Here is a 27,670-nt window from a genome sequence, read left to right on the forward strand (position 1 = left end):
ATATTATATTGTGTTGGACTGTTCCTTTTCTCTCGAGGACAAGACAGTGCTTATACGCATGCGCAAGGTTGACAACACAGCCCACTACACAACAGCCAGCTGATACCAACCACTTAGCTGTAGTGGCTAGCGTTCTTGTTTTGTTTGTAGCAACATATTACGCGTCCTTTTTACATTTACATCCTCTGGAACAGGCATAGTTAAGATTAATTTATACAAGAATGGCGGTTTTACGCTTTGACAACGGTTTGTCGGCGTAGTTAGCAAGCTAGCTAGTTAGGTGAAGTTGATTTCACTGAATATCATCAACGCTAGCTAGCTAAGTTGCTGCGGATTCTTACAAGCTGGCATCGAAAAACGCCACTGTCAGCCATGGGGATACTATTTACAAAGCTATGGAGGCTTTTTAATCACCAAGGTAAGAATGGTGCCGCCGAAATTCTCATGGTATTGTCGAAGACATGGAAGCTAAATGGGCTCGATGGTCAGAGGAGGCCCGTAGTTCTCCTCTTATTAGCCTCGAAAATAGCTTTCTACTCATGATTTTTTTAGAAGTGTTTTTGTTGTGATTATCATATCAGTTTCATGTCTGTGTGGTAGTATTACGCTAAATCATTGTTTCTAATGTTCCACTGTTCCACCTCTGAAGAACCCAGTTTTCTACTAGCTAATGGGCATCTTTTGTGGATTAACTTTGTGTTGGATTATTTATGGTCTCAGGTTTTGAGGGGCAGGTAACAGAAACCATGACTGGTGATCTTAAATCAGTAAACAGCTCGTTTCGAAACCCCTTGTAACCCGAATCCAGCTGCGTTGAGCACGGATGACCGCGGGTATTATGGCTGGAGTTGGCTCCACAAACGGGAGCACATCAGCAGTCCACACATCAGCTGAATACTCGGGATCAGGAAGAATCAATGAGTGACTTTAGAGGGAATCACACCGACTTTGCTCTGCCACTGTAATCTCATCATTTTTTATCAGCGCAATGCCACGATTACCGAGTATTTATTGGTTTGGAACATCCATGCTGTGGCTGTCAAATGACAAAAATCTGCCTTAAGCAATACATTCCTTTAACTGTTGTGTGACTCCTGCACATTAATCTGTAATTATGTAAGTGATAGTAGCAGACAAAGATTTTACAGTGGCTCAGTCATCTCTGAACTTTGCTCTATTTTGCTTCCCCCTGCCTTGTTCCTGGAGTCTGTAAAAGCTTTTATTGTTGGATATCTTCCCTAAGCCACTTCCCCAGATCTCAGGATGCCTTTCCACGGCTCTCTCCAGCTGATCGAAACAAACTCTGGAACAACAGGAGTTCATTTAGAGTGACATTGACATGGGATTAAACTTGGGTTACACGCTGTAAATACACTTTCAGTCATATTTGTCCTGTTTATAGTGAATTAACTAACCACACGATGGATGTTTTTCTTCAATAGATCTCTGAAATATAAGGGTAATCAGACAAAACATTTGGTGGAATAAGTACCGCTGTGCAGCCCGCATTTAAACATGTTGACGGTTATTTGAGACGTCCTACATGCACGCAGCTGAGTTCACACCTGCATGGCCTTTATGTTGTGCACACATTTCCCCCCCAGCTTCCTCCATTTGCAGATTTCTAGACAACATAGTGAGAATGTGTTCGTGCAGTCTGTAAGGTTTCCTAAAGACAAATATAGATAGATCTGAAGTAATGTCCTCCCCTGTGTTTTTAAAGCTGTTTGATTTATGTTCAACTTGGTAGAGATTTGTAGAAAAGGCCCACACTTGGATCAGGTTTCTCTCCTCAGTAAGGTTTTAGTTTTTCTTCTGCAAAGTTCAGCCTAACTTTGTGGTAATGCACAGGGAAGTGCTCTATATTGAGCTTGGTTTGCTTTGTCAGCCCTTTGTCACCGATTCTGGTCATAACATTTATGGACAGAATTTCTATGAGTAGTCAGGAGCTCCAGGGTTTCCGGGTTAGTTGATTTAGGATTACATTGTTTGTAGATGATGTGGTCCTCGGCAGGCACTGGGGCGGCGTTCAGCCAAGTATGAAGCAGCTGGGATGAGAATTTAGCATCCCCAGGTCTGAGGTCAAGGCCCTCAGTCCAAAAAGGGTGGATTTCCCCTGGGTTTGGAATCAGTTGCTGCCTCGAGTGGTGGAGTTTAAGTATGTTGGAGTATTGTTCATAAGTGGGGCTAAGGCAGTGGAGAGCAGGGGGGAATTTACTCTGATGCTAGTCTGTTGTGGGGAAAACGGCTGAATTAAAAGCCGGACGCTCTAAGTTCCAACCCTCACTTTTGGTCACAATCCGTGTGTGGTGACTGAAGGAATGAGATTGTGAACACAAGCGGCTAAAATTAGCTTTTTCTGAGCTCACCTTTAATGACAGGATGAGGAGGTCGGTGGTCCAATCATGCTAATCGCTCCAGAGTAATTGTGGTGATCCGTTGGGGTGAATTCGTCAGTTTACCTTTCTATATTTAAAAAACAAACAAAAAACAACGGAAAGTTATATAACTTTCATACTTTTAGTTGGTTTCAACGCACCAAATACCAGCCAAGAATCCCAATGTGTGCCTTTTGCCTTAATCAGAACTCAGTTTTTTTGGCTTTTAATGCTGCTTTAGAAGCACTGAGAAGAACGATGTGCAGAACACCATTTAAAGGAGGCTCATATCTGAACTGCACCCCTTTCCCACTGGCATCTATATAGTGTTGCTGAGATCAAATCAAATTTATTTATATAGCACATTTCATGTACAAAACAATTCAAAGTGCTTTACATAAAATAAAAGCATTGCAGCAGGGAGTGGAAGAAGCTTTAAAAATACATAAAAGAATATAAAGAGAAACAAATAAAATAATTTAAATGAAATTAAAAACAAGCGACAGTCCAGATAAGTTCAAAGATATCGTGCAGATTTCATGCATAGACACATGAGAAAAGGAATGTTTCTAACCTGGATTTAAAAATGTCTCCATTTGGTGAAAGTTTAATCTCCACTGGCAGTTTGTTCCACTTGTTTGCAGCATAACAGCTAAATGCTGCTTCTCCATGTTTAGTCTGGACTCTGGACTGGACCAGCTGGCCTGAGTCCTTGGATCTAAGAGCTCTGCTGGGTTTATATTCTCTGAACATATCACAGAAGCCAGAGTAAAGATTTTAAAGTTTTCAGATCTCTTAGTCCGGGTTAAAACTCCAGCAGCAGCGTTCTGGATGAGCTGCAGATGTTTGATGCTCTTTTTGGGAAGTCCAGTTAGAAGAACTCAGATGATGAAAAAATGTCACCCTTAATCAGAGTACATCATGGCAGACGTTCCACTTTGATCACATCTGCACAACCGAACGTTGCTATGGAAACTATGAAACTCCTTCCTGGTCAAAAATGAAGAAAACAGCATTTGATAACTGAACATTGGGACTTTATTAAAACAAAACTATCCCCTCAGATCAAGCAGAGTAAAAAAAAAAACAACAAATTGTGGAATCGTAGTAGTTTGCATGTTAAAACATAAGCCGGCACTAGCCTAAATACTGTATTTAGTGTCTGCAGGAGGGTGCAGAGCTTAAGAAGCTGTGAAACCCAGCTGACTGGCAGGAAACGGGACAACAACTAGAGGAAACGGTGAAATAACCACACGTATATGTTGAAATTTTGACACTTTTTTTCATTCCACTTATAGAAAGGCAGTTTGGGTGGTGCTGAAGTCCTTTTTCACCGAAAAAAGAGCATTTAAACTTCAACTCCATGACATGGCCAGCAAAACAGTCTGAAACGTTCACGCCGAAAGGTCGACTGCTATATGAGAAAGAACCGGAAATTTCAAGTCCTCAAAGAAATCCAGCCGTCGTTAAGCCAGCTTGATTTAACTGTTCAGCTATTAAACAAAATAGTTTGATATTTTCTTACAAAATAAAAGAGCCGAATGAACATCTAAAGCGAGGTGATTCCATCACTTTTGTCAGGGGGCGCACATCACGTGGTCCTTTAATAGATGTAGCTCATATCAAGCTTTACAAGCTTCCACTGGTTGGGGATTTTCTGATCATTCAGATTAGTAAAATCTATCCCACACGGGTACATTTTGTTAGAAGCGTGGTCGGTTAAGTATTGATCTCCTGTGAGAGTGTGAATATGTAAGAGTTGGTTATTAAAAAGGATTTTGAGTCCTTAGAAACCGATTCGTAGAGCTTTAAAGGGATAGTTCGCCTCTTTTGACATGAAGCTGTATGACATCCCATACTAGCAATATCATTTATTAAATTTGACTTACTCCCCGCTGCGTCCTGTGTGCCGAGTTCCAGCCTCGTTTTGGCGTTGATGAAGGTAGTCCGGCTAGTTGGCTGGGGCTTAAAAAATAAAGCGTTTTGCTTCTCAAAACAATATGCGTTCAAAGGAGTAAATCGCTTGGCGCTATTTTCTCTCCCTTCGTAAAATGTTAATAAATGATATTGCTAATATGGGATGTCATACAGCTTCACATCAAAAGAGGCGAACTATCCCTTTAAGAGGCTGTGAAAACAATATATATGTCAGGTATTGAGTTATACATCACATACATTATTCTGGATGGCTTTCCAAATGTGAATACATGTTTAATGTTCTGCGGGATTCATTCAGCCGTGACATTGTGCAGAGGTGTGAAAAACACTTCATTTCGTGGGTACTTTTACAGCCCAATAAGCTGAGGAGTGAGCATTGCTTTTTGAGTGTTTTCTTGCCCTCTCCTGCTCTGAACAGCTGTAATTTGACATGTGATACCCTTAAAGAAAGTTGAAGCCTGTAAGATGATATCAGCAGAAGACGAAATAAATCCTCTGGTGTTTGCCTTTGTGTGTTTAATGCGCGTTGCTTGGCTTCACTTGGAAACGTGAAGATTGTGCCGATAAAGTCTTTCTTAAAAACACATGCCAGTGCAATGTGGCTTTCATCTCTTTTAATCGCTCTCTGGTTGTTGTTGTTGTTGACGCCTGAAGCTGGTTTTTGTATTTATAAAGATTCATAGAAGGCACAACCAATCGCCATCGTTTTTAACAGTAAGGTTTTCTATTATAAGCGCGTTAAATCAGTCCTTTTGTGGTTTTTTTTGTGCCTTTTTGTGTGTGTTCGACACTCTACAACTGCCTCTAGTTCCAGCTCAAATGTACACGCTTGTGAAACTGTGCACCAACTTGTCTGTGGCTGTGAAAGTGCACAGTCTTTCACAGCTAAAACACTCGCACATCAGTCAGTCACCAACCAACCGTCAGTGTGTGAATTCTTTGTGTCTTTTTCTTTGCTTTTCAGAGCACAAAGTAATTATTGTGGGCCTGGACAATGCAGGCAAGACTACAATTCTATATCAGTTGTGAGTATCCGACGCTTTCATTGGCTTCTTTACAAATCTTTACAAGCTTAAGGAGTGCATTTGGCCATTTTGTGACCAGCTGCTCGCGTCTTTTTCTACGTTTCAGTTCGATGAACGAGGTGGTGCACACTTCCCCGACAATTGGGAGCAACGTAGAGGAGATCGTCGTCAACAACACCCATTTCCTGATGTGGGACATCGGGGGTCAGGAGTCCCTCAGGTCATCTTGGAACACATATTACACAAACACAGAGGTAATTATTGCTCTGCGTTTGGCTAATTATTACGTCCGCTCACTGCAGTAATGACTGCGGTGAGTCACCAGGTATCAGACTTGTATAAGTGGAGCTCTTTGATCGACTAAACTGTTACTGGCAGCTTTGTTTTGGATGTGTAGTATTGTTAAAAATGATTGCCAGTCAACTATCGGTAATGTGTCCGATTTTTCTACCAAAACTAACTTGACTTTATAATGTAACCATGTCCGATTGCATTGTTACTCTTTAATCCATCGTCTCTCTTCTTGCCCTCTGTGACTAGTTTGTAATCGTGGTGGTCGACAGCACAGACAGGGAACGGATCTCTGTAACCAAAGAGGAACTCTACAGAATGCTAGCACATGAAGTGAGTAAGCTTTTCTCGCTTCAGACTTTGTTGCATGTTCTCCTATCAGTAGGGATGTATATTAGATATATGGGTGGTGATCATTTTAATACAAAAAGTAGGGCTGGGCAAGTTAACTCGTTAATTATCGCGTTAACTTGTTAATTATTTAACGTCGACAAATATTTTAGTGTGCATTAACGCAGGTTTTATTATTTTTTTTATTTTTTATTTTTTTCCCTTGTCCTGTCCAGCATTATGGCAGCAGAATTGTAATCTGAATACCGTTTATGCTAAACACATTTGCTATGCCAAGGGAAGCTTTATGAATGTAAAACTCCCCTTGACGCCCATCAACTCCTCATTTTTATTTATTTATTTTTGTTACAATATTTAACATGATATGATAATAGTGCCGAACCGGACCGGGGGACAGAGAGAGAGGGAAAGCGAAGAAGAGAAAAAAAAAGAACAGAAACATGAAGAGACAAACATAAAAAACAATGAAGAATCCAACAACCAGCTGCTACATTTATTATTTATTTTATTATTGTATAAGTCTGTTGCTCACAGGCTTTTATTTTGTAAAAGTCTGTTGCTGTCTGCTGCGGAACCGGAAAAGAAAGTAATCGGCGGATCCACCAAACATGGAGAAGGGTACAGAACTTTTACTCAGCGTTCTGTCGGCGGAGTCGACAGAACCAAAGTCATCTGTAAACTCTGCCCATATGCCGCCCATTGATTGGATGCGAGACTCCGGTTCTTTTCACAGATGTTTATTAACGCCACATCAACAAAGTAGAACTAAATGTTCAAGTAAACAAAATAAAATCCAACATTACTTTTTGTAATCATTAAAGAAATAGCATTCTTAGCATTGTCGCTGGTACCAATAAATAATCAAAGTAATACTGGCCACTTTAGCCTTTAGCTTCTCAACCAACGGCAGAGTCATTCCCCAGAGGCAATCTTCAGGGTCAGAACTAGGATTATTTAACTTCCACTTCTCCTCTGCATCACATTCACACAGTTACAGCAAACACCACGAAGCATAGAGTAATAAAATAAAGATAAACTAGCAGGTAACATCACCGCTACAGGTGCTCTTCGGTCTCTGTGTGAAGCTCACAAAGCTAACCGGCGCTACTTCCTGTTTTACTTGTTTCAACATAAAAGCACGTATTTCAAAATAATTTTTTTTTAAAACTCCTGCATTTACAGCCAAGTTGAATTGTCTTCTCAGCGTAGTAGTTCCAGTCTAAAATATCACTTAAAGGCAAAACACACAACTGATAGCAGCAAGTCATTCAAGGAAACAGACAGTGGAGCGAGGCTTCTACATAAAAACTACAGAAAGATGCTGATGTTAAAAGTGTGTTTGCACAACAAATGTTATGGCACTTTCATTCATATGGCAGCACATTTAGAATAAAACTAAATGCTAAAAGCTATACACTACTTTTGAATTCATTTTTGGATTTTGCGTACAAATGCGATTAATCGTGATTAATCAGGGAAATCATGTGATTAATTAGATTAAACATTTTAATCGTTGCCCAGCCCTAACAAAAAGTCATCTTTTATTTGTCCAAGGCTGTGCTTGAATGCTGCCGACTGAATCACACCATTGCCCAGCCGGCCACATGCTGGACTTTTCCCTTTGGCTTTCGCCCTTTCAATATGTTTATGCACAAGCTCTCACTGAGAGCATGCTGTCTGAGAAGCAGTGCTCTTAAGCTGTCTTTGTTTCCACTGTAGTCTAAAGACTGTCATGCATAACAGTAATTCCTGAAATGATGAGAGCTTCATCTGAAGAAGTGAAAACATACATTGATTTTTGTGGGCTGCAGTTCCTGATCGAATTGTTTGGGGATCTAAATTCATCATCATTTCAGCTCTCTTGGTCTTGATATTGCACGGGTCATGACACTTCTCCATTCAGCGGGTGAGAATCTGCCGATAAGCTCCACAGACTTCTCCGCTTCTCAGCACCTCTTTAAAAGTCTCCTTCGACTAACTCTGCGAAGCTCGCATCGTAAAGACCAAACGGAAATAGAATAAAAGCTGCTAACTCACTCGCAGAGGACAATAATCACGCTTTTTTCACGTAAAATGCAGTAACGGCGGCGGTGTAGGAAGTCTGATACGGTGTCCAGCCTTCTCGCCAGTAAAAGCCTGCTTCCCTGGATGCTTTTGTGTGTTTTCAAGGTCAAATAATGGACACAGCCTGGAAGTACAGCTACAGTTTGAGGCCACACTTCTGGCATAAATTCCACCTAAACCAAAGTTTAAAAGTAACCGATGTGATACTCGCAGTGTCTCCCGGATAAATGGCTGGAACAGCGTCAGTCGGCATAGTGAGTTTAGTGGAAAATCAGCTGTGGGGAAGACATCCCTCCACCTTGCTTTGCTCTGGGCAGCCAGAACAAGAGGCTGCAGCAGGGAAAACATCTTAAAAGAGATGCACTTATCGGCTTGTGTTCGCAGTGTCTCTCAGATGTTTCCGAATCTTCCTTTTCAGTGTGTGTGCGCTTGGTCTTCAGCTGTCAATTCACCCAAATTATTTGTATTCATGCACGAAGGAATCCGTTTCCAAATTGTCTGTGCTGGGATCATATTTTGACTAAATAAACTAAATAAAGAGAATGTCTTGTGTTTATATGTATTTCTGGCAAAGGTTTTTACCCATCTTTACCCCCCTTTCATTAAAAAGTGAATAAAGTAGCCGGAGACGTGATCCTGCTGATATAGTCGACTTCATCAGTGTCCAGCTGAGGGGACCAGGCCGTCTCCATGGTTACCGAATGATGCACGAGAGGTGCCGTTATCGTTATCTCGAGATAACGATATCGGCATGATTGATGTGTGTGTAAAACCTGATTCCATTCTTCAAATGCTCGTCACACCAGCGGGATTTACTTTGTGCATTTTCACAAACGCTCCACACTCCATGTTTGATTCATAGGCTACTTTATTCAGTTTTCAACGAAAGGGGGGTAAAGATGGGTAAAAACCTTTGCCAGAAATACATATAAACACATATAAACAGGGTCGGACTGGGGAGAAAAAGTGGCCTCGAAAACCATCGGTAAATTAACTCGTTATCACGAGAAAACGGATGGAATAAAATGTATGTATCTATGGCCGTTCAGGGCTTCCGTAGTTAATAACAGATCCAACTTTTTAAGCTGTGTATTCTGAATTGTTTTAGCGTTAAAGGGATCTTTTTCAGCGCTCGCGCATGCAGCCATCCATCTTTGACAAACAGAAACTACATTTCCTCGCTCCATATTTCTTTCTAATCTGCCCTCCAGGACTTGAGGAAGGCAGGTCTGTTGATCTTTGCCAACAAACAAGATGTGAAAGGCTGCATGTCTGTGGCCGAGATCTCCCAGAGCCTCCAACTTACCTCGGTCAAAGACCACCAGTGGCACATCCAGGCCTGTTGCGCCCTCACAGGGGAGGGGTGAGAACTGCATTTTCTCTCACTTAACTGTATTTAACTCCGCGATACAAACTGAAAGCTCATCTGTCTGTGTCTCTGTCCCACTCTCCTCCTAATCCCCCTTCCTTTGTGGCGTCCTTACCTGCAGGTTGTGCCAGGGTCTTGAGTGGATGATGTCGCGGCTACGTGTGAGATGATGACCTAAATGAATTTGTTTAGGATTGCGACTTTTTCTGTTTAGTTTTTTTTTTTGGGGTTACTTTTTTTCTTCTGCCTCCAGACATGAGGATGAGGGTGAGATCAGCTGATGGACGGCCCTCTCCTCTCCATCCTCTCCTCTCCTGTGAAGCTGATACGGACTTGACCGGCCGGCAGGATGTTATCTTCTTCTGTAATAATTTATTTTACAAAAGACATTTTGAACTCGGAACAAAAAAAAAAGAAAAGAAAGAAAGAAGACATTTATCAGAAGAACAGTGGACAACACAGAGACTCTAATTATTTAAATTTCTGCACGGTTTTTCCTGTCAGCAAAACACGGAGGTCAGCAAAGTGACTCGCTTGGAACTGTACATGGACTTCTTCTTCAGCTGTGTATGAGTCCAGCCCATGGTGGCCTTGCAGTATTGCCAGACTGGCTGTGGTGGTTTTTACCCCCCCCCCCCCCCAATGTGTACGGTCCAGTATTCTCTTATAACTTGGTGCCTGCAGGAGAATGTTCAAGTCAGGATGTTCAGTGGTGACTGAAACATGCTTGAGGGAGGGTAGAATAAACATTATGCCCTCTTCCCTTCAGTCTCTGTGAATAATCACTGAAATAAAATGTTTTTATCTGTTTCAGGTGAATTGCATTGTGTCATAAATGAGTGTTTCTTTCGGTTTGACTCCCTAATTTGCTCAAGGTTGTATGTGACTGCGCTTGTTCTTTTTTAGTCCTTTAGGGGGCAGAATGTGTCATCTGAGCTCACAGCCGCCGATTCTTTTCAGGGAGCGCGACGAGCGGCGACCTCGGTAGAGTAAAGCGGGGCTGAGCTGTAGCGTAAGGAAGCAGAAGGATTCAGGGAGAGAAGAGGAGCACACAGTGAGTGGTTAAGAAAAGACTCAACAGAGGCGTCTGAAAGCAACAGTACATATGGAATAATGTATTTTCTTTCATATCTATTCAAAAATGCCTCCCGTTTTTATTGATATGCACATTTAAACAGATACAGAGTGTCCCGGTGTTTCAAACAAACTGCATTGAACCTGGTATCACACTGGAAAAAAATCAAAGTCTTACCAAGTATATTTGTCTCATTTCTAGTCAAAATATCTCATTACACTTAATATACGACACAACTGCCTAACAAGTACTATTTCAGCCAGATAAAGGGACTTGTTTGAAGACGATACATGTGGAATATCTTGTTAAATGAAAAAGTCTTGAAAACAAATTATTTTGAGTCGCATATCATATGAAACAAACTTTTTTTGACATTTGAAGAGGTTTTTAAGCTAATTTCAAGATCACTTTTGTCTCAAAAGTCCCAAATATCACATTTTATTTCAAGAAATCTTGACAAGCCGATTTTCACTAGTTCCACTGGCAGATTTATTTAGCTTATTTCAAGCAAAAACGTCTTGTATTTGTTGTTTTTCTTACTTATTTTTGGAGGGGCATTTTTTCCAGTGCAGTGTTGAATTGATATTAAATTGATAGATTATCAGACTTCTGTAGCATGTAAGTCACACTGAAACTACGCCCCCTCCTCAACATTTAACTCATTTTGTGTTATAAAATGTCATCATTCAGTGAAGTAACTTAAATTTCTATTTATTTGACTGACGATAGTCACCAAAAACCTAGAAAACTGGGTCCTTTGGCAGCTGTTTGTATAGATCTGATACAGTCACTTGTTTTTTTTTTTAGCTCATTATGTAAGTAATTGAATACGTTTTTGGATTTTATGTTATGGACCTACATAAAAGAATGTAGAATTATGAGAAAAAGTGGATTAGTGGATGGAAAGTTGCTCTTTGGTACCACACGGTCAGTCCACCTGTGTCACATGATCATATGATGAGTTCACCTGTTGTGAAGGAGCCACAGAGTCCAAGCAACACAGCAGAGATTCAGGAGCCCTCCAAGCTGGTGAGTTACAGTTCTGTATGATGGATGATTTGAAAAGGTTTAAACTATTAAACTGAGAATTGAAAGCTATAAAAGAATATGACACCTTAAGGCAGAGATACTCATTGCGCGGCTCCTCAAGCTTTAATTGGCGGCTCGCACTCGCATAGTAGCTTATAACAATATGGTAACAATAACAATAATTTTTTTCAAATAACATACAGCGAATACTGCACAGTATTAAGTATTTTTTATGAAGTTTGTGTTTTTGTAGTATTAAGTATTTTTATTAAGTATTAATTAAGGCTTAATGGTGTTTCCTAAAGGGGGCTCTGTTAAACCTGGCAACGCAGCCCGCTTAAACCACCTCACACCTGACCGCAGAGCACGCTAGCTCCTTTAGCCAGCGCGAGATGCAGGCACAATAGATCGGTTTTTAATTAAAAAGGGCAAAAACCAGCACAAAAACCATGCTCATCTTAAAAGTCTCACTATGATTACAACAACAAACTACAAATACAACATGAAGAAAGTCAAGGACATGCAGGCCAGCTTCTGCTCATCCCAGTATAAATGTGGTCTTAATTGAAAATGTATTGGCTGTGTTGTTTCTTTTTTTGTGGGATGTTTCATATGTAGAAATGCATATTTGCATAAGTGGACTTAGTATGTTGTGGTAAAAGTGGCTCTTCCCTTGATTTTGCTCTGCCAATGTGGCTCTTGTGAAAAAATAGTGAGTATCACTGCCTTAAGGTCAAAACAATAATAATAACAAGAAAACGTGTTTGGAGATGGCCAAAAGGCATCTGGAAGACTCTTATAAGATGAGACTAAAATTGGTGTTTTTGGCCATCCAAGAAGGCGCAGATAACCATCCTACCACAAAGACGCATGGTGGTGGCAGTATCATTCTGAGGAGATGGTTTTCCTCCAATGGAGCCTGAGAAATTGGTCAGAATTGAAGAAGTAACTAAAAAGGTTCAGATTGTTAATGTCGGGCGGACGTCTTCACACGGAAACCTGCTCTGTTGTAAATAACAGCCCATCCTGTCACTCTGTGACTGACCGATCCATTAATATTAGGCTTCTTACCTCACTGGAGTATTTCTTTTTTCTTTTTTAACATGTTGATGGACCCAGACCAGCGGCTGGCAGAACCTTTGTTGTCGTAGCCTTTGCTGCAGCTGTTGGGTTCTGGTCATCGGTCATTTTTTCCAGTGACAAAGCATCTTGTAGCCCCCCTCCCTGGGCATCTATGTTTTGACTGCTGGAATCATTGAACAGTCATGATACCCAATAACTTAAAGTAATGTATCAGTAGCCTGAATATTTAGGCTGCAAACCCCTTTAAATGTTAGGAAATAGTCACAGGCAGTGGGGTTTGGTTTGTTTCTGGAGGTAGTTGTTGAGTTTTCTTTATGCCAAAGTACTTTGGGTGACAGCAGAAATGATGAAATGACTTAAAAGCCAATCTTGAATGTCAGACTCGAACTTTGTGTCTTGATAAAGGTTTGACGACGGGACACTTTAGAGATATTTTCCTGAGAAAGTCTGCCATTGCATCTCAGTAAATATGATGTCCCGAGCTACGGGTGTAGAACTCTGGGGTAAATAAGAAAATAGATGCTTAGTTTAGATTAACTTGCACTTTAAACGTTGTTTTTCAGATCAGATCCGAACTGCAGGGATGTTATAAAGTGAGCGAGCAGCCAACATCCAGTGTGTGACGGAGTGGAGCTTCGTTACGGCTTCAAGAGAGGAGATAGAGGCACATTCAGCTGCTGCTGTCCGTCTTGGTTCCCAGGTTGCACTCGGCTGCTGGCACAAAGAGTGAGAGTATAGACGTATCACAGGAATAGAGGCACATCATTTAAAGAAAATCTATATTTTACATGTAATGTATGACGGTGGCCACTGTATTTATAACATTCAAATGCTTTTTGTGGCTATTTTGAGCAGGGCGATCTGGTTGAATTATCCTAGTTTATTTTAAAACACAAAGAAGAAATAGATCACAGATCAGAACTGTCCTGATGGTACCCGGCAGCGGCCCACAGAAATGACTCCATCCAGCCGTCCTTTTACCTGCTTTTCAGAAGTTTATAACGTGGATAACGTGCCTGGCCCCAGCTGAGATTCAGACCAGGAGCAATACTGCTGGTAGCCAACAAAAAAAAAAAGATCTTAATCGTACTTTAAATGCTAAAATATCCCCAAAAAGTCTTCTTTTTACAAGACATTTTCTTGTAAAAAGCCAGTGAATCCCAAAACAATATACAAATTCAGATAAATCGGGTAGAGTTTACCATTCAGGAAGAGGCAAAGTAGATAATAATCAAGCTACACTGGAAAAAATGCCCCTCCATAAATAAGGCAAGAAAAACAACAAATACAAGACGTTTTTGCTTGAAATTAGCAAAAAAATCTGCCAATGGAACTAGTGAAAATCGGCTTGTCAAGATTTCTTGAAATAAGATGTGATATTTGGGACTTTTGAGATAAAAGTGATCTTGAAATTAGCTTAAAAACCTCCTCAAATGTCAAAAAAAGCTTGTTTCATATGAAATCCGACTCAAAACAAGATGTTTTCAAGACTTTTTCATTTAACAAGATATTCCAGATGTATTGTCTTTAAACAAGTCCCTATATCTGGCTGAAATGGTGCTTGTTAGGCAGTTGTGTCTTATATTAAATGTAATGAGATATTTTAACTAGAAATGAGACAAATATACTTGGTAAGACTTTGATTTTTTCCAGTCTAAAGCTTGTTTATTTTAATTGTCACACATCGGGGGGTAGCTCATACGTTTCCAACAGACTGATCTTTAACTCAAGAGGCATTAATGAGACTCTTTTAGATAGTTTCCTTGAAAAATGTTGAAAGCAGCCATTGATTTGTGATTTATATTCAATGGGGGCGTTTGGTTGCTTCTGGTCGTGTTTCACAAGCATTTAGTTTGTTGACCTGATTTTTGACGGGACGTAGCCAAGCTCAGGGTCAGCTGACTGATTACCTCAACAGATCTGACACTCGCAGCCCATTCTGGCCCTGAAGCTAAGTCGCAGGCTCAGACTCGTATTCCAAATCTTTTAAAGAGAAGAAAGAGTCGCCAACAGATCAACATCACCACCACAAAGACCTTCACAGTGGGTGGTACTGTTGTCATTTTGTGTTCTTCAGACCTTACGACTCATCCTCCTCTGCCTTCCTCATAACTGTACCGCTGATGCATTAGCCTCAACAGGTGCTCCTTTCTGAAATGATCACTTAGGTATATTTAGATTTTGAAATCTGAGAGCGACGGCCTCTGATTGGCTGCGTCAGCCACATGATAACCTGGCTAGAAAGTGCAGCTGTGTGCTGTTGCCCAGCGTTTCTCTGGAGGGAGGCTGGGGAGACTTTAGCGGCTTGGGAGACCATTAAACTTAAGCATAACTGGTAAGCAAAGGAATGGATGAAAATCACAAAATACCCATGTTTTCTCCACCCTGCATGGCTTTCCGTCTGCTGGGACATCCATCCCCTTCTGCCACCCGGATCCGGGAGGAGCTGACCGAGGAATAAGGAGCACAAACGCTTTACTGCGTATTGAAGGAATAACCAAACAATCCAGAACTTCAAGACCCAAGCAGTTATCCGACCGGGCCCAGCTTTGGATGTACCTGAAACTTCAGCACCCTTCTCAGCATTTCTGCACCTGTCTTGACAGTTTTATCCCTTTTACATCAACTTTTCCTCATATTTCTGTGGTTGTTCTGCAGATAAAACTTAGTTTTTGATTTAAAGAGAAGGCAATCGGGTGCTAAAAAAGGTAGTTAGTATGCCATCCTATATTTAACCTGCAGCCTCAGAAGGCATTGCACCTCCATTTGCTAAACGGGAGTCAACCAATCAGGCTGTGGCATTAGCTTACATGTCAAATAGCTGAAGCACTGTTGGGCAGCTGTCGCCAACCTTCAGCCAGGAGGCTCAGCTCGCTGAGCTGTGTTGTGGCATTTAAGGGGGAGGGGTTCCCGTCACTCATTAAAAGCCATCGGCTCATTAGGATGCAAAAAACTTTCCATTTTGTGTTATTTATCATTCTTCCCTTTTATGTGGTGTTTCACCAATTCTGTCATTTTGTTTAGGACTGAGGCAAACACAGAGTTGAAGTCAGATTCAGACCCTAGTGGATGGCAAGTGAAGTTTCCTGACTCAGGAAATACTGCCGGAATCTTTTGCTGGTATGGCAAGCACATTGGTTGAGCATCCAAATGCTGTTCTTACTTCTTTTTTTTTTTTTTTTTTTTAATAAGATAAGTGGGAAGCATCCAAAAATAGCTATGATACAGTTGTTCTTTGATCTTCAGTAGCTCCAGAATATGCTCCAGAGCACATAGAGCAATGTATGCTTCTCAGCGTGTGCAGCAAAAATAATGCTTATTTGGAGTTATGTTATTATAAATGCCTGATGATTTCATCTCTGTTTTGTGTAGAGCTTTTAAAGCTGTGCCAAAATGGCAGAAATTGTAGAAGAATATACGGAGGAATATGAGGAGGAGGAGGAGGAGGAGATTGTGGAAGAGGTAAGGAGATGTCTTTTCACCTGTTTGCATTCATTGTTATTGTTTTTAACGTAGATATAATGTAAACCTGAGATATATACTTGTGTTTTAAGTAGATGCAGGTTTTTAAATAGATGTACAGGACGAGTGGCAGGCCCTATGAATAGTTAGGTTCGTGATGATACCCCTTCCAGTCAGCAGTTCGTGGAATCGGTCCTCTATGTCTGCTGGTATATCCATTTTCAAATAGACGCCGTACGATTGGCTAAAAGCCCTGTATTGAACTTAATTGACGGCTATAAATCAAATCTATTTTACTGTTTTTGTTTGAATGAGGATATTTTTTACATGTTTGTTAAGGCAGACGGCTAACACAACCACCATTTACTTAAGAGGGTTCATTTAAATCTATCAATGAACACATGTTTCAGTGATGCACTGGTACCCAAATCATCATAGCATCCTTCCTATGTAGTTTAGATCATGCTAAGATCGTATTACATGCAATATGGTTTCACTTTAAAGTCACATGTTTAGTTTAACCTTAAGTCCTGAGATGTTTAAGAATATTTTTGTGTTTGAAATGCTTTGTTTTAAGGTCTCTGTGGCAGTGTCCGATGGAAGAGTGAAAGCAGAAGGCTAACACTTAATCCCGTATTTCCTGGTGAAATAGGATTAAAGTTAGCCTTGTATTTGTTTGTACTTAATATCGCTGATATCTTATAGGGGAGCCTGAATGATTGTTCTTCTCAATCATATATTTTAATCATTTAACTCCCATATAATGTATCAACTATTTCAATAGATTTGCCATCTTTACTGCAAAGATGCAAATCGTTCGGGAGGCGGGACAGACGACTAGATATAAAATCAATACACTCTGATTTCACTAGCACTTTCATCTATACTGTGGAGAAAAGTTGCATTGTTTTTCAATGATAAGTAAGACGGCTTATTATCTAATCTACAGAATGGGGAGAAACATAGTGCTGTTCAGGTGACGGGTAGTTTATTTTCATACTTTTGCTTTTATTTGGTGATATTTTTCTTCCTTTTTAACATAACAGTTACCTAACTTCTTGGTTTAGTAATGGGTGGAGCTGAAAGTTCTCTGTCTGTCAGACAAATTTAGAAATTGACTTCTGCAGCACATAGAGAGAGAGAGAGATGGAGAGGAGGGAGAAGTGAGGGAGGGAGGGAGTGAAAATGAGACGAGTCACTCTGCTGTAAATCACACACCAGCAGGTTAGCTTTACAGGGTCAGAAATCTACTGAAGGGAGGCGGATTCCTGGATGAACAGTCGTGGTACAATGCAGTAACACAGGTTCAGTGTTCATCCACACTCATGGTTCTCTCCTGTCTGATCGATCCGGATATTAAAGCCTCTTACGAATGTTGATCAAAGTGATTGAGATGTTCTTTCCCTCAGCTCTGGTTAGCATACTCTTAGATTTCTGGTGCATTTCAAGGCTTTACGTCAGCTGCAAAGTCTCATAAATGTGTAACTCTGTGTGGATGTAGGTCTTTCTGTTCTGCTTCATATGAGGAAGGAAGTCTATTTTAAACAGGCTGTATGTTAGAAGGGCTGTGAAACATTGTAGGAATAGTTTTTATAACTGTTCTGGAAGAAGACACTAAAATAGAACAGGTTTATCTATAGTCACGTTACTGTATCATTTTATATATAAACAGTTGAGCACACAAAGAATGAACTTCTTCAAATTCAGTCCCTTACAAGCTTCAGAGCTATTAAGGCCAAAAACAGGCCGATGTTGATGGATGAGAGACGCTTGGAGGATATTTGGAATATAATTAGCGTCCCCGTTTCAATCACCAGAGCCCAATGAGGTTTGGAAATACTTGACACGTTCATTTCCCCCTAATCAAAACTGTAAATTACAGAGTAAATAGCAGTCTTATATTGGCACAGCTGGTGTTACTGAACCTACTTAACCCTAAAAAATGAAGCTCAACTGACGCCACATCCATTTTGTTGATAGCGATGCTATCATGATCATGTTCTGGCACAAGGACCATCAAGGAAGAAAGATGTTAATGTGAGATGCCAAAAAATTTTTGGGATTGAATCCAGCCAATAAAAGGCAGGACTGCCTGGGCGTGTACGTCTCTTTAGAGATAAATAGGGCTGGGCGAGTTAACTTATTATCGCGTTAACTTGTTAATTATTTAACGCCGATAAGGCAAGGCAATTTTATTTGTAGAGCACAATTCGTACACAAGGTAATTCAAAGTGCTTTACAGATACATAAAATCACAAGAAGGCAGTAAATCATTAAAAAAACAAAAAAAACATTAAAAATAATCATTGATTAATTAATTTAAAAGTGAAGAGTGCAGATAAAATACTTTCAGGTGTCATATGCACAGCTAAATAGAACTGTTTTCAGCCTGGATTTAAACATTGTAAGTAATATAAATATTTTATTGCGCATTAACTCAGGTTTTATTATTGTAAAAGTCTGTTGCTTTCTACTGTGGATCCACCAAACATGGAGACGGGTACAGAATTTTTACCCGGCCATTTTCATTTTAAAGTTGGACATCACCGCTACAGGTGCTCCTCGGTCTCTGTGTGAAGCTCACGAAGCTAACCGGCGCTACTTCCTGTTTTACTTGTTTCAACATAAAAGCACAGATTTTAAAATATATATTTTTTTAAAACTCCTGCATTTACAGCCAAGTTGAATTGTCTTCTACAATACACTTCTACAATATCACTTAAAGGCAAAACACACAACTGATAGCAGCAAGTCATTCAAGGAAACAGACAGTGGAACGAGGCTTCTACATAAAAACTACAGAAAGATCCTGATGTTAAAAGTGTGTTTGGACAACAAATGTTATGGCACTTTCATTCATATGGCACCACATTTAAAATAAAACTAAATGCTAAAGGCTATACACTACTTTTGGATTCATTTTTGGATTTTGCGTACAAATGCGATTAATCGTGATTAATCAGGGAAATCATGTGATTAATTATATTAAATATTTTAATCGTTGCCCAGCCCTAAAGATAAATGATCGAACGTGTCTTTGTTATTTGGGTGAACCATGGTCCTTTAAAGCACTGAACGCTGCTAGTGCACAAACACGAGGATTACGAAGCTGCATAAACAGTTTGAGTGTTTGCTGTAGCAACTGATGGCCAGAGCAATGGTGTCTGAAATGACAAATAAGAACAGACTTATTCAGTCATCTGTTGTTTATAGATTTAGTCCGAGGATCAAAGATTCTGAGCGGCCTGGCTCGCATAACACGGAGGATATTAATACTTCATCCTCTGTGTGATACAAGCTTAACTCGACTGCTGTCACAATTACATCACAGTGTATTCATGTCCGGGGATTTCGCCCTTCTTTCAGGGACAGTATTGAAATGAAGAGATAATTAGTTTGTTACAGGTTCCTGCTAACATGAACTAGTTGGAGTGTTTGGTGATATTTCGCAGAGCAGCTGTTAATGCGGTGTGGTACAGAGTAATGTTCCCTGTTATACTCGTTGTGCAGGAAGTGTCAGTGAACACCAGAGCTGGGGAAAAATCACCCTCAATCTAAAAATACTTTGCTGTTTCTCCCATTCTTGTTTTGGAAGTTTTGAAAAACCAGAGTGTGTCCTATATTTGTAATATGTTGAGCAGATTACATCGACGACTGTCACTGAGCACAGCACTCAGTTACTTCAGGTAAAGCACCTCCTCCCAGGGTACAACAGTTCAAGCAGGGCAGGATACCCCTGAGTCCCCTGTCTGCATGCCTGAATGGATCATTCACAGACTTACATCAGTGTCCAGCCTGTAAAATCTAGTGATTCCATCAGATATCTGTTTAACTCAGCATGAAGATTAGAGCTCCAACAAGACTAACAACTACTTTTTTAAAGGCAGTTTCACTGGAAAACATCTCAATCTTACCAAGTATATTTGTCTCATTGAATATCTCATTACACTTGATATAAGACACAACTGCCTAACAAGTACTATTTCAGCCAGATATAGGGACTTGTTTTAATACAATACATCTGGAATATCTTGTTAAGTGAAAAAGTCTTGAAAACAAATTGTTTTGAGTCATATTTCACAGCTTTTTTTTTTTTCATTTGAAGAGGTTTTTAAGCTAATTTCAAGATCACTTTTAACTCAAAAGTCCCAAATATCACATCTTATTTCAAGAAATCTTGACAAGCCGATTTTCACTAGTTCCATTGGCAGATTTTTTTGCTTATTTCAAGCAAAAACGTCTTGTATTTGTTGTTTTTTTTACTTATTTTTGGAGGGGCATTTTTTCCAGTGATTACTTTACCAATCCTGTGATAGCTAGAAAGACAGATACAGATAAAATACGGTTACCTACTTGTAAACATGTTACTAACCTTGGAATCGCATGCAGCAGAATGAAGTCATGAACATCATAGGTGTGACACTAAACCCTTCATTTTGGTTGTTTGTCCTTCACACCCTTCATTTCATTATTCTAACTCACTGACTTCTATGTAGAGTAAATTAGCAATGAATAAATCTTGACTTATTAAAGGTGAGTAATTAGAGTTGCAGACTCAAAGCTTATTAGGAGACACACTTCTCTTTATGATGGTGGTAAACCTAATGCTTTGTACGTTATGGGATGCTTTGTGAAGGACGGATGCACTGGGAAAAATCAAAGTCTTACCAAGTATATTTGTCTCATTTCTAGTCCAAATAGCTCATTACACTTAATATAAGACACAACTGCCTAACAAGTACCATTTCAGCCAGATATAGGGACTCTTTTTAATACAATACATCTGGAATATCTTGTTAAATGAAAAAGTCTTGAAAATAAATTGTTTTGAGTCATATTTCATATGAAACAAGCTTTTTTTTTTTTGACATTTGAAGAGGTTTTTAAGCTAATTTCAAGATCACTTTTATCTCAAAAGTCCCAAATATCTATTTCAAGAAATCTTGACAAGCCGATTTTCACTAGTTCCATTGGCAGATTTCTTTTGCTTATTTCAAGCAAAAACATCTTTTATTTGCTGTTTTTTTTACTTATTTTTTGGAGGGGCATTTTTTCCAGTGTGTAGTTTTATTTCCTGGCCGTTATGTTTCCTGTAATTACTGAATTTCTTGTCAGTTTATCAGCTGGATCGTTAACTGTTTCCGATTTCTGCCCATCCACAGTCTGGCTTGCCCACCAGGAAAGTCAGGAGGAAGGTTAAGGTCGATACTTCCAAGTTCATGACTCCCTACCTGGCCCACAGCCAGAAAATGCTGGAGCAGTTCAGCCACGTAAGAAACTGCTTTGAGCCTTCTGTCCTGCTCCACCCGCGTCATGGCGACGTCGCTTTAAATGGTGCTGTTGTTTCTCGACAGAATAAGTACCGTAAGGCCTATGACTTGTCCAGAGGGACGCCTCCTGCCATCGCCACGGATACCCCTGAAATCATTCGCATCCGGAAGGCCCAGGAGCAGCTTAGTGAGGTAGTACTGAGCACCATAGCTCATGGATGAGAGTCGGGATGGAAGATGGCTGGCTTGAATAAAGCAGCGATAAATCCAAGGAAATAAGATTCTGAAAGAAATATGAACAAATTCGCTGTGAAAATGAAAGAATAATGTGAAATTCCACTTATCACCTTCAGGTTAAATACCGCATGGAGGGAAACAAGGTTCGAACAACAAGCTTGTACGACGGTGAGGCCAGAGAGATCGCCCACGTCAAGCATGTGTCTGATCTGATCAGCAAGGTGAATAAACACGCAAACATTTTGAGATGAGAGGAGATGAAATCCGACTGTTTTCCCTCAATGTTGGTGATCTGTTGCAGGTTCTGTACAGGCAGAAGTGGGATGAGACGAAGGACAGGTACCTGCTTCCTCCCGATGCTCCCGAGCTGGTTCTGGCTGTGAAGAACGCTGCTAATTACAGCAAAGTGGGTCCAATGTGGTACTTACACACTGAACTTTATGTTCAGAAAACGGCTTCTATTAAACCATGACTTTATACCCTGTTCAGAAACTTTACACCGAGGTTTGGGATGAGGAAAAGACCATGTACTACCCATACAGCGACAGCCCTGAGCTTCGCAGGGTGGCCAAGGCTCAGGAGGTCCTCAGTGATGTAAGCTGAGTATATCTCCATTTATTCTTATTCATTAACTACAGCGAATGAAAACACACTGTGTTCCCACAGTCAGGTTTTAAGGGTCTGAGTCTACGTTGATTTAAGAGTTCTTTTTGTTATTGTAAAAACTTTATTCTGAGGCCTTTTCAGCTGTAATGCATCTTATTTTAAGATAATATAGATTTCAGTTACAGAACTGTACCATTAAAAGGATTGAATCACTAATAGTTATTACTTTATTGCTGTTTTTAAAATGATTTTCCAGAGAATAAACCATTATAATGTACATATAAATCTAATTAGGTTATCATATAGAACTACACAAATAGGAGATGCTATCTGAGACCAATATTTGTTGCTAGTTTGTTTTGTATTCTGATATAAAAACAATAAGCATCTTTACATGAGACTAGAAAAAGAAATGATTGTGTTAATCTGACCAAAACCGAACTTTTAAAATGCATTTATAAACGTTAGACTGATGTAATTCCAATGAAATCGAGCCTCTCAAAACCGGATTAGCCCTCGCTGGTGAAGCGGTCGGGGATCGAGCCGCTTCTTTAAGTGTTAAACTAAACTAAACTAAAGTTCTGTACACGCTCCAAAGTTTTATTTTGATTAAATGTTGCTTAAATGACTGTTTTCTTACAAAAATCAACCATTTAGGCAACTTAAAGGCTTCATTACTTTGGCTGCATGTATGATGATCTCCCGGAGACAAAATTAGAAGCAACAGAAAGTCTCGAACGTTTACTCAGGACATAACTTAATTTCACAGCTGTACATGCTACTGGGAGAGGGATGGTGGCCCACTTAAATACCACAGTCGAGCTGTAACCGCCGTTTGACTCAGCTGTGCATGAATATAGAATATCCAACATATTGTATTGTTAATCACCCCCAAAATGAAAGTGTATCAACTTTAATCACTCAAAATGTTTCCACTTTAATATGTTTTTCCCTTCCATTCAGAGTCCATTTTGTTTATTAATCAAATAGATTTATTAGATCACTAAAGAGGCAGTTAAAATGATCATTTCTTGTGTTCAGCTGTGTTTAATCTTCTCTGCTGATGTATGGAAACCTTCCCTCAGTTTATATAGAGACAGACTGTGTATTTAGGTCAGGTATTAATGTCAAAGAATCAACCACCTTCATAAATCTGAACTCCTGCCGCTTTTGCCTCCACAGGTTAATTATAAAAAGGGTCACGATCAGCGCAAAGCCAAGTACACGTCCTTGGCTGATCCTCCTGAAGTGGAACTGGCCAGAAAAGTGGCCAGTCAGCGCAGTGATGTAAGTGAAACTGGCCGCAAAGTGTGAAACAAACGCAGGGTTGGGCAATTTAACCTTCTTAATCTTGCTTTGAGCAAAATTTATGCACGCATTAGCCAAATATTTACTGTAGGTAATGTTTATTTTAATGTAAAAGCACTGCACGTGCAATATTCATGCACGTCTGCTGTCCTTACACTGGAAAAAATCAAAGTCTTACCAAGTATATTTGTCTCATTTCTAGTCAAAATATCTCATTACACTTAATATAAGACACAGCTGCCTAACAAGTACCATTTCAGCCAGATATAGGGACTTGTTTTAATACAATACATCTGGAACATCTTGTTAAATGAAAAAGTCTTGAAAACAAATTGTTTTGAGTCGGATTTCATGTGAAATTCGAAATTTTACATTTGAAGAGGTTTTTAAGCTATTTTCAAGATCACTTTTAACTCAAAAGTCCTAAATATCACATCTTATTTCAAGAAATCGTGACAAGCCGATTTTCACTAGTTCCATTGGCAGATTTTTTTGCTTATTTCAAGCAAAAACGTTTCGTATTTGTTGTTTTTTTTACTTATTTTTTGAGGGGCATTTTTTCCAGTGTTCTTATCATTATGAGCACAGTAAAATGCTTCATGGACAGTGTGGAAGGGTTGTGAAAGGACGGTCTTCCTGGTAAATTACCCTTGAGGTAACCCAGGGTGGTTTTAAATACAGGTTAAAAACATTTAAGCATGACATCTGCACGGTATCTTTTAATTTATCTGGACTGTTGCTTGTTTTTAAATTAATTTTAATTATTTCATTTGTTTCTCTTTATATTCTTTTATGTATTTTTAATGCTTCTTTCACTCCCTGCTGCAATGCTTTTATTTTATGTGAAGCACTTTGAATTGTTTTGTACATGAAATGTGCTATACAAATAAATTTGACTTTGACTTTGACTTTGACTTAGGACCTTTGCCTCCATAATTAAACTAGCTGAGGGAACACGACTTTAGATCCAGGACAGTAGATGTGTCTGGTAATAACATTTGACAGAACGCTGAATTTCCAGACTGGCATTGGGGGAACCACAGAAATGATAAAAGTGCCATCTGAAAGCTCAAATCTTGTGGCATGCACGGTGCATTTATAGAAACGGCACCCTTAGACACCAACCGACCCTCAGCTACTGCTGTGAATAACTGCCCCACCTGCTCCACCTGCTCTCTGACGTCCACTCTGAGCTGGAAGGAACAGGCTAACAATAGGTTCAAATGACAGTGAATCTGGTGTTTCCTAACGTGCTTTGATGCAAATATAGAAATATTACATCTGTCCTCTGCAGCATCAAAGCATCTACTAACATGGGTTGTCCTTTTTTTTTTTTCTTCCCACAGCTGAAATACAAGGAAGATTATAATAAGAATGTGAAGGGTCAGTGGTGCGAGACGCCCTACTTTGATGTCGCCATCGCCAGGATGGCAATGGATAACCTCAGTGATGTAAGAGCAAGGACAGGATATCCAGAATTGTATTTTATGTTTTTTTTTGGTAATTTTTCTCTGATTTCTCTGATTTTTCTCTATCTGATTTTTGTGTGTTTGTTTTTTGCTTTCAGAGAAAATATACTCAGAAACACGAGGACACAAAAGACCAAATTTATTTCATGCAAACAGACACGCCCGTTTACGGCACAAACAAGAAGGCTCGAATTGCTGCCAGTGAGGTGAGCGCGCAAATATGCAAAACCACGGAGGTATCAGGGGGTTGTTTTTAGGTTGCATCTCTCATGTGGAAGACTTGACAAGAGAGCTGACCCATGTCTCAGAGCAGCCTGTGAGTCAACAGACTGAGCGCAGAGTGCCTCACCGCTACAGCAAAGATTAAGTGTGGATATGTCAACAATACATGAAACTGTTTGAAGGAGCTTTTCAGCTCCTGCGTACCTCACATCCGCCCACGCATTCACACACAATGCAAACATGTGAGATGTCAGAGAACGATACGGATGCACTTCTTCTGCATCTTAATCTAAATCTTACAGAGTATATCTGTCTCATTTCTAGTCAAAATATCTCATTACACTTAATACAAGACACAACTGTACCATTTCAGCCAGATATAGGGACTTGTTTGAAGACAATACATCTTGAATATCTTGTTAAATGAAAAAGTCTTGAAAACATCTTGTTTTGAGTCATATTTCATATGAAACAAGCTTTTTTTTCCTTTTGAAGAGGTTTTTAAGCTAATTTCAAGATCACTTTTAACTCAAAAGTCCTAAATATCACATCTTATTTCAAGAAATCTTGACAAGCCGATTTTCACTAGTTCCATTGGCAGATTTTTTTGCTTATTTCAAGCAAAAACGTCTTGTATTTGTTGTTTTTTTCAACTTATTTTTGGAGGGGCATTTTCCAGTATACAGTTACAGTGGGTACATGTTTGAGCTGAATACAATACACTGAAAAAAAATCTAAATCTTACCAAGTATATTTTTCTCACTGAGTATCTCATTACACTTGATATAAGACACAACTGCCTAACAAGTACTATTTCAGCCAGATATAGGGACTTGTTTTAATACAATACATTTTGAATATCTTGTTCAATGAAAAAGTCTTGAAAACAAATTGTTTTGAGTCGGATTTCATATGAAACAAGCTTTTTTTGACATTTGAAGAGGTTTTAAAGCTAATTTCAAGATAAACTTTGACTCAAACCACCTAAAAAAAATAAAAAATTCTTTTACTTATTTGAAGCAAAAACGTATTTGTTGTTTTTTTTTTTACTTATTTTTGGAGGGGCATTTTTTCCAGTGCACCATGTGACTGAACCTCATCAAGCTCTTTCATCCGTCTACACTCACACTGATCTGTTTCTGTGTTCAGGTCCAATACAAGAAGGAGTACGAGAAGAATAAAGCACAGTGTGACTACAACACGCTCCCTGCCACCGAGAATCCGCTCCTGAGACAGCTCAGATATGCTGGAACCATCCTCAGTGATGTGGGTGTCATTTTACATCTTATGGAATAGATTAGTGCTCGTCTGTGTCGACCTAAACTCAGAGTAACTGTTTTCTCCATGATGCTTACTCTAATTGAATACTTAATTAAAGAATGATGTTCCCAAAAAAAGATTCTATAGGTTAAACTTTGTCATCAACCTCATGTCGCGCTTGTTATTTGAGTAACTGATAAAGATGTGCGACTTCTCTTCTGATCATTTGTTTTCTTTCTTTTAAATCTTCTTTATAGAAAGTTTATAAGTCCAGCTATGAGAAGTCCAGGGGTTCCAGCATCAACTACTGCGACACGCCAAAGTTTCAGATGGACTCCGTACTCAAACGTTTCAACGATGTAGGAATACTTCATGAATTCAAAGGCCCTCTTTCATCAAGCACCGCTCGTGTCTTTTGAATGCATGCATGTAATTATTTTAATGTTTTTAGGCACATTATAAAGATAAGTATGAAAACGAGGTGAAGGGCCACTACGTTGGCAGCTATGAGGACCTCTATATGATTCACTGCAGGAAAATGGAGGAAATGAAGAATGAGGTGAGGCGCCGCTCGTTTTTTTTTTTTCCCAAAACTGATTTTCTTTGTAACGTGTTCCTCATAATTTGCACATATTTTCCCAGCAATCTTATAAAGCGGACTATGAAGACATCAAAACGAGATGCTTCTACCCTCAAACAGTGACACCCGAGTATGAAGTATCAAAGAAGCTCAATCAGTGTAAAGACGTAAGTAATAAGACCCCGTCCTGCAGAGAGATGTACACTCATTGGTGTTCTTCTTTTTTTTATTGTTTTACGTGTGACACAGTTTCCTTTTCTCAATCTTCTGGTTTTCAGAAAGTGTATCGGCAACAGCCAGACACGGTGAAATTCACTCAAGTTGATGATTCGCCAGTCCTCGTTCAAGCCAAAATCAATGCCAAAAACCTAAGCGACGTATGTGTTGATTACCTTTTCTTGACTGTAATGTGACGTATTAATACCTACCGATATCCCACATGTTTGTGCATCATGACAAGCTTCTTTAGAATGTGATTATGTTCATGTTTTGTCCCATTTATTGACTGCAATTGTTCCAGTCATCAGCTAATAATGCTTTAGATCAAATTCTCCTAGAAGTGCAGATCACTGTTAAATGTGCTCAATCATCCGTGTCGCCCAGCTGTCTTTCCACGGGCTCCATGGAAACTGGAGAGCCATTTCTGTGTAGTA

The 27,670-nt window shown here is 39.6% G+C and overlaps 2 protein-coding genes across 19 annotated transcripts in view; both read left to right on the forward strand.

Annotated features, from left to right (window-relative positions):
• The first annotated feature begins 69 nt into the window (after positions 1 to 69).
• On the forward strand, positions 70 to 9,835 carry arl5a (ADP-ribosylation factor-like 5A). The gene is made up of 6 exons (XM_075479994.1): positions 70 to 418; positions 5,281 to 5,341; positions 5,448 to 5,595; positions 5,882 to 5,965; positions 9,259 to 9,410; positions 9,538 to 9,835. Exons 1-6 carry the CDS (start codon positions 373 to 375, stop codon positions 9,584 to 9,586), a joined length of 540 nt encoding a protein of 179 aa, XP_075336109.1. The 5' UTR covers positions 70 to 372; the 3' UTR covers positions 9,587 to 9,835.
• A 5,016-nt stretch (positions 9,836 to 14,851) lies between these two features.
• Positions 14,852 to 27,670, forward strand: part of neb (nebulin) — a 78,326-nt gene continuing 65,507 nt past the window's right edge. For 17 of the 18 annotated variants that reach the window (XM_075480001.1, XM_075480004.1, XM_075480000.1 and 14 more), the window contains exons 1-17: positions 14,852 to 14,938; positions 15,628 to 15,723; positions 15,976 to 16,065; positions 19,707 to 19,751; positions 21,228 to 21,335; positions 21,420 to 21,527; positions 21,689 to 21,793; positions 21,874 to 21,978; positions 22,062 to 22,166; positions 23,361 to 23,465; positions 24,833 to 24,937; positions 25,054 to 25,161; positions 26,327 to 26,443; positions 26,695 to 26,796; positions 26,889 to 26,996; positions 27,080 to 27,184; positions 27,296 to 27,394. In XM_075480001.1, the coding sequence (XP_075336116.1) occupies positions 15,997 to 16,065; positions 19,707 to 19,751; positions 21,228 to 21,335; positions 21,420 to 21,527; positions 21,689 to 21,793; positions 21,874 to 21,978; positions 22,062 to 22,166; positions 23,361 to 23,465; positions 24,833 to 24,937; positions 25,054 to 25,161; positions 26,327 to 26,443; positions 26,695 to 26,796; positions 26,889 to 26,996; positions 27,080 to 27,184; positions 27,296 to 27,394 (1,494 nt within the window). In that variant the 5' untranslated portion in view covers positions 14,852 to 14,938; positions 15,628 to 15,723; positions 15,976 to 15,996. The remainder of the gene's footprint in view (positions 14,939 to 15,627; positions 15,724 to 15,975; positions 16,066 to 19,706; positions 19,752 to 21,227; positions 21,336 to 21,419; positions 21,528 to 21,688; positions 21,794 to 21,873; positions 21,979 to 22,061; positions 22,167 to 23,360; positions 23,466 to 24,832; positions 24,938 to 25,053; positions 25,162 to 26,326; positions 26,444 to 26,694; positions 26,797 to 26,888; positions 26,997 to 27,079; positions 27,185 to 27,295; positions 27,395 to 27,670) is intronic. The other variant, XM_075480002.1, reaches the window with a different exon arrangement.

The sequence above is a fragment of the Odontesthes bonariensis genome, chromosome 12 (genome assembly GCF_027942865.1).
Source record: "Odontesthes bonariensis isolate fOdoBon6 chromosome 12, fOdoBon6.hap1, whole genome shotgun sequence".
NCBI classification, from domain to species: domain Eukaryota; kingdom Metazoa; phylum Chordata; class Actinopteri; order Atheriniformes; family Atherinopsidae; genus Odontesthes; species Odontesthes bonariensis.

Excerpts from the sequence above, each read along its gene's own strand:
- arl5a (XM_075479994.1), top strand. The coding sequence starts at position 373 with ATGGGGATACTATTTACAAAGCTATGGAGGCTTTTTAATCACCAAG. Across the intron at positions 5,596-5,881 it reads CATATTACACAAACACAGAG|TTTGTAATCGTGGTGGTCGA; the intron begins GTAATTATTGCT and ends CTCTGTGACTAG. Across the intron at positions 5,966-9,258 it reads ACAGAATGCTAGCACATGAA|GACTTGAGGAAGGCAGGTCT; the intron begins GTGAGTAAGCTT and ends TCTGCCCTCCAG.